We start from the raw sequence: 13862 nt of genomic DNA, 5'->3' as shown, positions 1-13862 counted from the left end.
ATATAACTGACAATTACTAATGTGCCAAACTTTTAACAGCTAATCATGCATGCATTTTGCAATTTCCTTCGCTTCTTGTATACCAGCTATGGAACATGTGTAATGAAGTTTAAGCTCTCTCATTGAATTGGTTTCCACTTGAGATAGCCAGCAGTTTTTCTAATCAGAATAGAATAGCAATTTATTGTCACATGTATTTTTACAAAAGAAATACAGTGAAAAGTTTTGTAAGACTGTATACCATGGCACCTAGATTAATGGCAGAAGTCATAAATAAGAAGAATAAAAAGTAAAAGTTCATCAGTTTAGAGGGTACAGATATTAAGCCAATTTTTGACTTCTATATAGAAAGATCCTAGAAATGACATTGAGGTTAATCTGTTAATTTGCTGTGAGTGCTGTTGATTGAGGGATAAGTATCAGCCAAAACATAGAGAGAGCCCCCCAGCATTTCAAATAGAAATAGAGTCATAGAGTCATAGAGATGTACAGCACGGAAACAGATCCTTCAGTCCAACTTGTCCATGTTGACCAGATATCCCAACCCAATCTAGTCTCACCTGCCAGCACCCAGCCCATATCCCTCCAAACCCTTCCTATTCATAAACCCATCCAAATGCCTCTTAAATGTTTTAATTGTACCAGCCTCCATTGATATTCTTTATATCTACTTTAGAGAGCAGGCAGATTTGATGTTCCATTTAAAATGACACCCAGACAGTGTTGCATCCCCTCCAGCCTGAACTGGGCCTAGAATTGGTGCTCAAGGTTCTGGAGTGGGACTAATATCCACTGCCTTCTGAATCTGAGTCAGACAGTAACTGCTGAACCAAGCCTGACACCTTACAAATAACATTTGTTGGTAAGTAACTTGGTAAAAGACTTTATTCATTTCATTTTATTTTGATCACTGAACAGATTTGGCAGAGCACGGTTGCTTTTTGCATAAATGTTGTATCTCTAGCCCTATACCTTCTAACTCATTCACATTCCTTAACTTTGTTTTCAAACATGTTTCTTATTAAATAGAAAAAATGGCTAGTGACAATCCAAAGCCACTGAGGAGCAATAGCAGTCCCCAAATTCTTAAATAGATGTCATTGTAGTTTATTTAATTCATTCAATGTGAGTGTTGCTGGCCAAGCCAGCATTACTGCGCATCCCTAGTTGCTCAGAGGGCAGTTAAGGGCCAACGACATTAATATGGGTCTGGAGTCACATGTAGGCCAGACCAGGTAAAGATGGCAGTTTCTTTCCCTGAAGGACATGAGTGGACCTGTTGGCTTTTAATGGTTTCATGGTCATTATCAGACTCTGAATTCTGGAGTTTTATTGCGTTCCAATTCCACCATCTGCTAGGTTTCTGGATTAGTAATCTCGAGATAATACTGTCACCGTCTCTAATCTGGCACATTGCTGAGACTTTACCTTTGTAAATGTTTTTTGCTAAGATTCCTGCTTTTGTAGGAGGTAAAATGTACAATTTGTACATATGAGAATATAACTTTGGTAAAGTGTACCTGCTGTGGGCTACTTCATTTACCAAATTGTCCAGTTTAGCTTTGGACTGTCAACCAATGTTTTCTTGAAGTGGAAGTGAAGAGGATCCATGTCAGACATCTTCATACTCAGTTGGAAGTGTGATTCTTGACTACCATTCTAAGAATCATGAAGACTTTAGTGAATGTAGTTATGGGCCACGTTACAAGCAAGTTTTAATAGAATTAACAAAGATTGTAGTTATCGTGTGGCTCTAATGTGTGGATTGATTGCAGTTTTTTGACAGTTATACCTTACTGAGTTTTGAGAAGATTTGTAGCTCAGGTTGAGGTTTTGGATGTAGGTTTGTTCACTGAGCTGAAAGGTTCATTTCAGATGTTTTGTTACCTTACTAGGTAACATCTTCAGTGGACCTCATGCGAAGCCATGCTGAAAATTCCTGCTTTCTATTTATATGTTTGGGTTTCTTTGGGTTGGCGATGTCATTCCCTGTGGTGATGTTATTTCCTATGGTCAAGTCACTTCCTGTTCCATTTCTCAGGGGGTGGTAGAGGGGTCTAACAGTTATACCTACCAATGGGAAGATTGTACAGAGTTCCGTTCAAAGGTATTTGTCTGCATGCATGATGATCCACAGACCTGCTGGTTGGCTTTAATGTTAAGGGCTTGCATGTTGGAGTAGCTGCTTCTAATGAACATCAGAATCTTGAAAAATCAAGTGTCTATAGAACTACTTGGTCACTCTTAAAGTGTGATTTTGTGATTGGTTGAGTACTATCTTACTTAGCACATGTGTTATACATTGTGAGATGGTTCCCTGGAGGGGAGGGGTCCCACTGTACTTGATTTTAGTGTAACAAAGGGACTGATTGAAGTCATACTGCTTACATTGTTCATGAAATCTTTCTCATCACAACAAATGCCAATATAGCTATATTCTAAATTTGAGGAGAAAGTGAGGACTGCAGATGTTGGAGATCAGAGCTGAAAATGTGTTGCTGGAAAAGCGCAGCAGGTCAGGAATGATGGGGAGTTTCAGAGACTGCAACCAATTAAGCAGGTTAATATCTAAAAACATGCTGTCTTCAAGAGTGCTTATAATGTTTGGGTGCCCAATATTTCTGAGATCAAATATTCTGAAGATTTAAAGATTTATTTTTCAAAAGGCCAATGTCATCCATGACTTATTTGTTATACACGATCATAATTCCTTCATTTTGACCCCTTTGTCCTTGCAAATATTAGTGATTTACAGTTGCTATCATTGTCTCTCCCTCTATTTTTCTCCAGGTCATTGGTCAGAATTAGATTTGAGTGGGCAAATGTGGCCCTGCTGATAAATCCTGCAGTTGCCTTTCATGTGCTGGAGGCTATGCTGTAGCTCAGGTCAAGGTCATAGTGGTCACTGATCTCTCTAAATGCATTCTCTGTAGCCTCAGGTTTTCTGAATGTAAAGACTGGGTACATATTTAATAACCCACCTTCCGCAACTGTACCTAATCCAGTATCAGGAGAATGTCAGCTGAAACACTGGGACTTTGTGAGACTGTGTGTAAATAGCAGAATAATTGTTCAAAAAAATATAATTTTCTTGTACTGCTTCCTTTTTGCTTTTATGAGCTTGATTGTTTCCATGTTTTGTGATCAGAATCCTGAGTTAACTAACTCTATTACCTTAGGGGCCTGGTGTCCTGGACAGATTTTCAGCCTTTCTATATATTTGCAGGAGTACAGTGCAGTAACTGTGAAATGGTTTTGTCAGGAAGGGGCACAATAGGTCGATGTGTGTTGAGTTCTTGCTGCCCAGACGATGAACTTCATCTGTAACTGATGATAAATGATGTCTGTTCAATTGGACTGAGTGACCAGGCATCATGATTGACTACTGGCTATTGCAAACTGTCTTCTTTTTCGTGCATTTTTAAAATTTTTCTGAAAGATTCTTTGGCGATAGGATTGATTGTGAGACCTTGGATCGTTTTGTATCTTATTGCCTTTGTTGAAAGCAGAACATGAAAAATTGTGTCCAGCATTTTAAGTAAGTGCTAGAAACACATATTTTCCCTCAGAAGGTTTGATGATTATGATATGAGCGTGTGATAATATTCACTTGAGTAGAACAGCATGGATTTGTCAAGCTTGACTAAGGATACATTTTTTATCATTGTAATACTAACTTTATCAATATCATTTTTAAAAATCTCATCACCCACTTCCACTTCTTTTTCATCAAATGAATGAAATAAATGGGCATTTAAAACATGAGCTACTCATCAGACTGAAATTTGTGCACTTGAGAGAGGCAAATAGTCAAAATTACTGCAGTGATTAATCTATTCAGAATTGGAATCATAAGTTTAAGGAAGAGTTAAATCTACATGGATTCCTCACTATTTGCTTTGCAGCTCTCCAGTTTTTCAAATTTATAAGAAATCAATTTCTAAGAAAATGAGTGTTACAAAGGTGCAAAGGTTAAAGTAAAGGGTTAAAGTCAGACTAACGATTATGCTCTTTTATTTTGTCACATTTTCACAGAATGGTGGGATGGTGTGACAAGAATTTTTCTTTGCTCTTTGAAGGGTTCATTGAAAGAGCTGAAGCATGGACAGTGTTGCTATGAAGGTGTTTGTGATTTGAATCTGTTAAATAGAACACAATTCATGAGCCAAATACAGTGGACCTGTAAAAATGCTCCGTTCACACTTGTTCTTACAAGTCTCCAGAAGCTAAAATAGTATTTAACAGGATGAAAAAAAAACACTTTGTTTTGCATTCTCAGGAGAGGATTGGACTGTGTTAACTTTAAACTGCTACTCAATGTACTTTCTCCAGAAGTTATGTTCTCAGGTGCAACCAAAGATCAGGGAAATTAGATTAGATTCCCTACAGTGTGGAAACAGGCCCTTCGGCCGAACAAGTCCACACCGACCCTCCGAAGAGCAACCCACCCAGACCCATTCCCCTACATTTACCCCTTCACCTAACACTACGGGCAATTTAGCATGGCCAATTCACCTAACCTGCACATTTTTGGACTATGCGAGGAAACTGGAGCACCAGGAGGAAACCCACACAGACACGGGGAGAATGTGTAAACTTCACACAGACAGTTGCCTGAGGCAGGAATTAAACCCAGGTCTCTGGCACTGTGAGGCAGCAGTGCTAACCACTGTGCCCCCGTGCGGCCCATAATAGATAATTGTAAAAAAATTACAATTGCACTCTCCTTACCAAAAAATGGGTAAAGCAACTGTTTAGTGTGACAGTGAGCCAAACAATAAAGACAGTCAAACTGTAGCACATTCGTGAAGGTACCATATTCACCCATTGTTTCAGTAAGCACAGAATTAAATCAGCTAATAGACAAAAGGAGTATACTCACAGCAGCCTCAATGGCTTGGCTACATTGTGAAGGTTATGTTCTGAAGAGCAAAGGATAGGTCTCTGCTTGACACAACACATGAATACATTAACATTTGTTATAGGTGAAGATTAATTACCGTCGAGAAGTTGCTGCTTTTTCACAAGTCCTGAAAGGCTTGCCACTTTGCGATTGATGCTGTAAATGTTGAATGTAAGGAAAACAGTGGGGAAAGTTAGAAAATATGCACATTTAAAATTGCGTCAAGTAAATGAAAAGGCACAAAGATGCCAATGCAATGACTTTCGTGCCTTCAGGACATCCCATGCATTCAAGTAGTTTTAAAGAGCAGGAATGCAGCTGACAATTTGCATACAGAGAGAACCCGCAAATAGCATGAGTTAATGACCCAATCATCTGTTTTAAAGATGTTGATTGAAGGATAGCTATCAGCCAGTTCACCCAAGAGAGCTCCCCTGCTCCTTTTCAGAAAAGCACCATGACATCTTTTGCAGACAGAGACTTAGATTGACATCTCATCCAGCACTCCCTGAATGAGCAAGTGCGGGCCATTGTTAAATAAGAACTGATTGTATTAAACTGTTGTCGTGATATCAGCCTGTTTGTTTTGATGGGTGAACATAGAAAATGTCAGCAATGAATACCTTTCAAATGGGCCCTTTCAAGCGGTCAGTTGTAAGTAGTAAATTCTTCAAAGGGGTCCAACAGCTGCTAGTTGATTTGATGCCTAGGGCTGGATATGAACAGAAAGCATCAAAACTCACTTCCACCACTTCAGCTGAAGCTTGCCAATTTGTATGGTTTTCTAAGGTGTATATTTTATACACAAAGCTTAAGCCCAGTCCCTTGCTTTCAGTGAATAATTTATATAGTTTTGGTGACTGTGTGAATTTGATTTTGACATTATTCGATGACTACTTTGTGATGCTGAGTAATGAGCAGCCCTAGAGTTTCTGAATGGTACTGCAGTCAAAATCAGCTTTGCCTTTTATCTGGGTTGAAAGCATTACTTCCTGCAGAGTCCTTATCATAATTTGAGGCCCCACTTGTACAGACTCCCACAAACACATCCCCCCCTAACTATATACACACACACACACACACACACACACACAAGCAAATGCACACGCAAATATGCAAATACACATGCGTACACAAAACACTGATTCACACACACTCAGTCTCACACACGCTTTCACACACAATCTCTCATACACACACTCACACCTACACTCACAACCACACGCACAGTGTCACACATAAATCCCCACTAACTATGCAAACGCACACACAGAGGCACACAAATCACAGATACATACGCATACACACGTGCATACACGCAGATGCACCAAACAAAGACACATACACAGACACAGATACAGACATGCACGTGTGCGTGCACACACACACATGTCGACACACAGACATACACACACCCACACATACACACGCACACACCATGAATTGCATTGTAATTGTTCACCGCTTTCCCAAACAGTGCAATCATTTTGATGTTTTTACAACATAGGTACCTAAAATGATACATTGCCATCTGAGATGATTGAGATAAATCAGCCCAGCTCTTGTGCTGTATTTAACGTTGCGACTATCAATGCTCACTGTTGTCAAGGAACATATCAGACAGCAACTTCTTGCACTGTTAAATGCCCCCCAGAAATCCAGTCTCTCGCAAACTCCACTTTAACAGTGACTCTACAGTCACGAGCATGCAATACCTTGAAGGCATGCTAAAGTTAAGCATTGTCATAGTCTGAGAGGGTTTTGGGCTGCTTTGTTCATTAGAGAGAGAGATGACTTGTGGTGGTTTAACCCAAGGGTCACCACATCTCAGGTGAGGGGATTGAGAAAACAGGACAATCATGGAAACCTGAGTCAGAGCAGGAACTGAACCCAGGGCTGTTGCATTGCAAACCAGCCATCCAGCCAACTAAGCTAATCGACTCTCTGAAAGCACTGCCTGGGGAGCAAAATGAACAGGAATGCTATCCCTCTTTTAATTGTACACAGCCAGAGCTACATTTAACTTTCTCCCAGTGATCACAACGTTTAAGGAAACATGGACCAAAACCTCTCCCTCCAGGCTGGAAATCCCACCCCAGGAAGGATGAGAGCCTGCCAGGCTTGGTAGTAAAACTAATTGTTAGTTTATCTGCCTTTTCTGCACAGGCCCAGGACCCCTGTAGAGTGTGCTGTGCTGATTTGACTAATGCCACAAATCGCAGTATAAAATATCACCAATATTTTACAATTTTATGATATTTTATGATTTTATGATATTTTACTGATTTAAGCTGGTTTGTAAATGGATTAATGTTTCACCTTGTGGTGTAGACCCTCCTTAAATTAATTTGTATCTGTTTCATCATTCTTCATCTCTGCAGTTTAAAATGATTGACAGCCTATGTCAAGCTTCTGGGAGACATGTTAGAAATTGCCAAAGTTAAAATTAATTTAATAAAGTTAGAAATACTTATTTTGGTGCATTATTCTGATAAATAGTTTTGGGCACATTTATTTTTATTGCAAGGATTAATATGTGCCTTTGTAAGCTTAGAAACCATTTTGAAAAAGGCTGCAACTTCCAATTGTCAATTTTGGTCAAGTTGCTCCTTCCAAGTCTTTTACAATTGGTGGATCCCCAGCACAGTTCCTTTGGCAATAGCCAAAAATACTTGACAAAAACTGAACAGAAAAAGGAAACTGGTGACAAGTCCATCTGCATCTGAAAAATGAACAGACAGGCCAGTGGTTTGGAATATTTCCCAGAATTCGATTTCTGTGATTCAGTGTTTTACGGTATTGGCAAAAAAATTGAATTACAGCTGACTGTTATTTCTTTTCTCTATTGTGGATTGTTTACAAAAGCAGTTAGATTTTGATGTTTCAATGTCAAATTTAACACTGGAGATTTGTTAATAAATCATTTTGGAAGTCAGGCTAAGTAGACGATCTTATGGAAATATATTTCCACTGCTAGGGCCCGTGGAGGTTGGAATTCAAAGAAGTGTTAGAATAAAGGAATCCAGAATCATGTTGAGTGCTATTAGCATTGCTTTGAGTTTTGTGAAAAAGTGGTTATTAGCACTAGTTTCCTGTTGTAGTCTTAACTCTAGTTACTTTGAGCAGAAGATATAAAAGTTAAATATATGTGTGAATAGATTTGAGAACAGCTTCTTCCCTGCTGTTATCAGACTTTGAATGGGGCTTGCAAATTTTAATTCTAATCTCTCTCTCTCTCTGTCTCTCTACACCTTCTCTGTTACTGTAACACTGTATTCTGCACTCTGTTCTGCTATCCTGATGCACTTTGTATGGTACAATCTGCTTGCAAAGCACATAAAACAACAGCTTTCACTGCGAAGATTTGTAGCTCGGGTGCTCGTTGTTGTGATTCTATTCGCCGAGCTGGAAGTTTTTGTTGCAAACGTTTCGTCCCCTGGCTAGGCGACATCATCAGTGCTTGGGAGCCTCCTGCGAAGCGCTTCTTTGATGTTTCCTCCGGTGTTTATAGTTTATAAACACCGGAGGAAACATCAAAGAAGCGCTTTGCAGGAGGCTCCCAAGCCCTGATGATGTCGCCTAGCCAGGGGACGAAACGTTTGCAACAAAAACATCCAGCTCGGCGAACAGAACCACAACAACAGCTTTCACTGTATCTCGGTACGTGTGACAACAATAAATCAATCGATCGATTTCTTTTTGATTGATTGATTCAAATGGTGTTCTTAACAGTGTGGTACAATAAATTCAGACTTGGATTGGAATTACTTTATCTACAAAATATAAAGTAAGAAATAGGAGCAGGACCTTTCTAGCCCACTCTGCCATTGGTATGATCAAGAGACTGAACTTAAACTCCACTTTCACATTTTCATCAATTCCTTGAATATTAGAATATTATTAATCTCTATCTTGAATAGACTTAAATACGAGAATCCAGAGCCCCCTGGAGTAGCAAATTCCAAGGATCTAAATCCCTTTGAGCTAAGAAATTTCTCCTCATCTTAATCCTAAATATCTAACTCATTATTGTGAGATTGTGACCTTTATTTCCAGACTCCGTAGCTAGAAGGATTATCCCCCCCAACGTTTAATCTATCTAGTCCTTTAGAATTTTATATTGTTCTTATCTCATTTTTCTAAATTCTAAGGAATATAGAGGCCAAGTCTACTCATAGGAATATACCCCATTCTACCAATCAGCCTAGTTAACATCATTTTAAACATCATTGCTGCAATATTATGGCTGCAATATTTGCTCATAATTCAGTCAATTAATCTAGGAATTTGTTTCCATGTCACCATTTAAAGCTTGAAGGTTTTTTTTGTGCTTTAGTGACCAAAAAGTGATATAATTCCAGAGCTGTGGTCTGACCAGTGTACTCTAAAATATTACTATGACATCTGCCATTTGTACTCCATGAGTGGTCAAAATGGCTCATTGCAATGCTCAGTGGTCAGTTTGCCTTTTGACACAGCCAAATGACGTCAAGGTAAAACAAACTGCAAAGTTATTTCCAAGTTGCAAGAAACGCAGAGTTAAGATTAGTCAATGGAAAGAGAAATATGTAAAATGCAAAGTGAGCATAGCTGTTAAGTACATTAAAGGGAGTAAGTGATTGAACAATATTGTTAAACATTCATCTCCTGGCAAATTCCTTTTGTGACCAGGGATGGTGTATGTGACAAGATAGCTCAATTGTTTGACTCTGGGTAGTGTAATGTTTACAGGACAATTGCACTATAAATAACAGGAGGTTTTTTTTTCTGGTGGGGTGGCAGAAGAATATAACACTGAAATGGAGCATCACTATAAAATGGAGCATTAAAATTTTATTAGATTTAGGAGCGTATCTTAGAAGATGTTTATTGAGCAATAACATTTTTTCTTTCCAACTCTGCCTCATGTGTATGTTATCTCCTTAAATCCACCAATGATGTATATCCAACAAAGATATACATTTTGTCCAACAATGATGTCCATTATTGTCTAATGCACCTGCCTTGTTCCCAAGGCTCCTGTGCTAGCACTTTTAAGCTGACCATTAAGACGTCTGTGATAACATTCCACTAGAGCACTAATAATTCCCTTTTTATGTTTGTGTTGATCAAGATGAAGGATGTTGATGTTGAGGAAGGCAGATACTTTACAAGGACACATGCAACATAGCTATCGGCATACTCAGAGCTCATCATATTTCACACCAAGTAAACTCAGAAGTCCTGCCTTGATCATTTTCAGCAAATAAAAACATTAGTAAGGGCTTTCATGAGTAAATCATCAACTGCTGATTAGATCATATAGGATTCAGATTGAGCTTACCAATTGGATGCAAAATTGGCTTGATGGTAGGAGACAGAGGGTGGTGGTGGAGGGTTGTTTTTTGGACTGGAGGCCTGTGACCAGTGGTGTTTTGACAGGGATTGCTGCTGTGTCCACATCTGTTTGTCATTTATATAAACCATTTGGGGGATGAGAATATAAGAGGCATCATTAATAAGTTTGCGGATGACACCAAAATTAGTGGCATAGTGGGCAATGAAGAAGGTTATGTAAGATTTACAAAGATTTTGATCAGCTGGATCAATGGGCTGAGGAGTGGCAGATGGAATTTAATTTGGATAAATGCAAGGTATTGCATTCTGGTAAAACAAGCAAGGGCAGGACTTGTATCATTAATGGTAGCACCCTGGGTAGTGTTGCAGAACAGCGGCCTACGGATTCAGGTACTTAATTCTTTGAAATTTGCATCACAGTTAAACAGAGTGGTTCTGTAGATTTTTTAGCATGTTGCTTTCATTGCCCAGACTATTGAATATAGGAGTAAGGATGACATGCTGAGGTTGTACAGGACATTGGTGAGGCCTTTTCTGGAGTCCTGTGTGCAGTTCTGGTCACCCTGCTATAGGAAGGATATTATTAAATTAGAGAGGGTTCAGAAAAGATTTACCAGAATGCTGCCAGAATTGGAGGGTTTGAGTTATAAAAATAGATTGGACAGACTGGGACTTTTTGACTGGACAGCTGGAGATTCAGGGGTGACCTAAGAGGTTTATGAAATCATGAGGGGCATAGAGAAGGTGAACAGTGAGAGGGTGGAGGAATTCAAAACCAGGGGCATATTTTTAAGGTGAGAGGAGAAAGATATAAAAATGACTTGAGGGGCAGCTTTTTTACACAGAGAGTGGTTAGTGTGTGGAAGAAACGGTGAATGCTGGTACAGTTGCATCATTTAAAAGACATCAAGATAAGTACATGAATAGAAAAGGTTTGGAAAAATATGGGCCAAATGCAAGGTCTGTTTCCATGTTGGACACGTCTATGACTCTAAGTGGGACTGGTTTAGTTTGGGAACATTGTTGGTGTTGACTGGTTGGACCAAAGACTGTGTATCTATGTTGTATGACTCTGTGATTCTATAAATCAGTGCAATGCTGTTGTGCTCCAGAACTCAACAATGGTGACGGAACTTAATGAAAGAGAAGATTTTGCATTTTGTAAAGGTACTTGTCAGTGTTCAGTGTCATTGTCCCACTGAAACTGAAGCTTTGGGATTCCACACGGAATAACGTGAAATCCAGGAGTGGGTGTGTGCTGCATCCACAAGAGCAGGAATGGCTTTCAATCCATTTCCTGGGTTAGAAATGGAGCCTGATGCATTAGTGAGACAGCAGTCTAACAACTGTTTTATTCTAGGGTTGGATACTGTAGGAATTTCCCAGTGCAGGTCCTCAAGCCACTGCACACAGTTGCAGAGATGGGGCTTGCAGCGTTAGAAATCATAATCCGGACTCGACACAGACAGAAAGCCTGATAAAATCTCCCTTTTAACATACACTATAACATGAATAAGTTGGGGGTGGGGGAGTCACAGATTTACCTCAGTGGCTTGACAGTATATCAGTCACGCCAAAAGTGAGAGTTCAATTCATGCACCAGCAGAGTTTACCATGAAGGACTCTCCTTCTCAACCTCTCCCTGCACCTGAGGTATGGTGACCTTCAGACTAAGCTCACCATCTCTCTGTAATGAGGGAGCTGCTGTATGGTGTGTTAGGACTCTGGCGATGATTCATAACATAATCAACTGACATAATATAAGAATAGGCTAAAATTAGGTTTTACAAGTGTGGAATCTCATTCCATAAGATATAGTTATTGTTTGAGATGTATTAGTGACATTTTATTTATTTATTGAATGCTCATTGCTTGTCAACATAGTCCGTCAGTGGGCCCAAAGAAGTGTCCTCACATCAGTATACAGTGGGAAGAAAGTGAGCTGTCTGTGTGAAAATGCTTTGTTATTACATTGCCAATGTTCTTAACTCCCTTGGTAGGTACTCTTGATCGTCATGAGACTGGTGATATTGCAAAAGCAATCATTGCTTCATGTGATGACACATCATCTACATTCGTGAATGTTATGGATTCAATATCTCTGGGAGTTAGACCTCCAGATCCAATCAAGAAGAAGAACACCAACTACAAACAATCTGGCTCTTTCAAATTCAGCTCCTCTTCACCTGCTTTCCAAACTGCAGAAAGCTCCAAATCTTCCGAGAAGGTAATTGAAGTTACTTTAATAGAAATAACTCTAAGGTATCCACTGTTAAGTTTTTTTAAAAGTCTGTGTTTATATCGGAAAGCTAACAAGTAGTGTTAATGCTGGGATGGTGAACGCGCCTTTGCCAATTAAAAACCTGACATCCAGTTGTTCAATCATGCTGCATGGGCATCACCCATCCTTAATTGCCCCCAGGGGGCAGTTGAGTTTCAATCACATTGCTGTAGATCTGGAGTCACATGAAGGCCAGGCCAGCAGATTCCCTTCCCTAAAGAACATTAGTGAACCAGATGGGTTTTTACAATAATGAGCAGTGGTTACCTAGTTGCCATGAGACCAACCTTTTCATTCCAGATTTTTATTGAGTTTAATTTCTACCATCTGCAATGGCAGGATTAGACCCAATGTCCACAGAACATTGAGGTTCTGGGTTACCACTTCACCTCTCCTCAAATATATTTAATATTATTTCATATTATCCTCAATCAAAACTAAAGGTTATTATTTTATTTCAACGTCCTCCCGCCCTCCACCAAATAAGATTTGCTCCATTTGACTGGCTGATCGTCGGTTCTCCTAAATATTTCTTACAGAAGTAAAGACTTACTGAGTTAATTAAATACAATCTGTTCCTCTCAAGTAGTTTCTAAAAGTATTTTGTGTTTGGCAGAATATGGTATGCATCTACAAATCTGTCATGTTGCTTTTTGCTATTATTTTCAATAGGCAACTGTATGCACATAAAAGTATGGAGATTGTAACTGCCTGTAAATTTCAGATTCTGTGAAACAATGGAACATTGTTACAGATATGATACTATTAATGATAAACTGGATCTTTTGATGTGATGATCAGCTCTGAAATTGACTGTTATGAAGTCCATTTATCCTGAGGTGTCATAGTGAATTAGAGAATTTGCAAGTTGAGAGGTATGACCAATTTTAAGGGTACAAGTTGCGATCGGCCTGTTGTTGAATTTCTGTGTTTCTCATTGGACTTTCTGATGGCAAGACCTGTTACAGATCCTGCATCTGTTTCAGTAGAGGTCATGGGTAATCTGTCAAGTTTGAGACTACAAACATCCTGAATTCTGTTTCTGGGAAAGTTTCTTTGACCTGGTTTTGCAGCAAGAATAATGACAAGGATATCGGCATCACCAATGTTAGGGAGTAAATCAGACAGCACCCTCCATCATGTGCACATGTGCAAGTAAATGCAGAGTTCAGGAAGTTGCTGTCTGTGGATCCATATTCCTCCAAAACCTGTATTCTAATAGGATCGCTTTGGAAATCTCAGCATTCGAACAAACGAAGGGTGTGAAACTGTTAATGCTTGCTCAATGTATAGTCACCAAATCTGCCCCCCAAAAATTGGGGATTGTTTCTTAAACGGGAA

General features: G+C 39.3%; 1 protein-coding gene across 5 annotated transcripts in view; it reads left to right on the top strand.

The window, feature by feature from the left end:
* Nucleotides 1-13862, top strand: part of LOC122540993 (WD repeat-containing protein 72-like) — a 339613-nt gene that overhangs the window by 136579 nt on the left and 189172 nt on the right. For all 5 annotated transcript variants that reach the window (XM_087981193.1, XM_087981192.1, XM_043677401.2 and 2 more), the window contains one exon: nt 12241-12467. In XM_087981193.1, the coding sequence (XP_087837319.1) occupies nt 12241-12467 (227 nt within the window). The remainder of the gene's footprint in view (nt 1-12240; nt 12468-13862) is intronic.

This window comes from Chiloscyllium plagiosum, unplaced genomic scaffold (assembly GCF_037043375.1).
Source record: "Chiloscyllium plagiosum isolate Xiang-an unplaced genomic scaffold, Cpla_swu_hap1 HiC_scaffold_39, whole genome shotgun sequence".
NCBI lineage: Eukaryota > Metazoa > Chordata > Chondrichthyes > Orectolobiformes > Hemiscylliidae > Chiloscyllium > Chiloscyllium plagiosum.
This window is presented reverse-complemented; position numbering and strand designations above follow the sequence as displayed.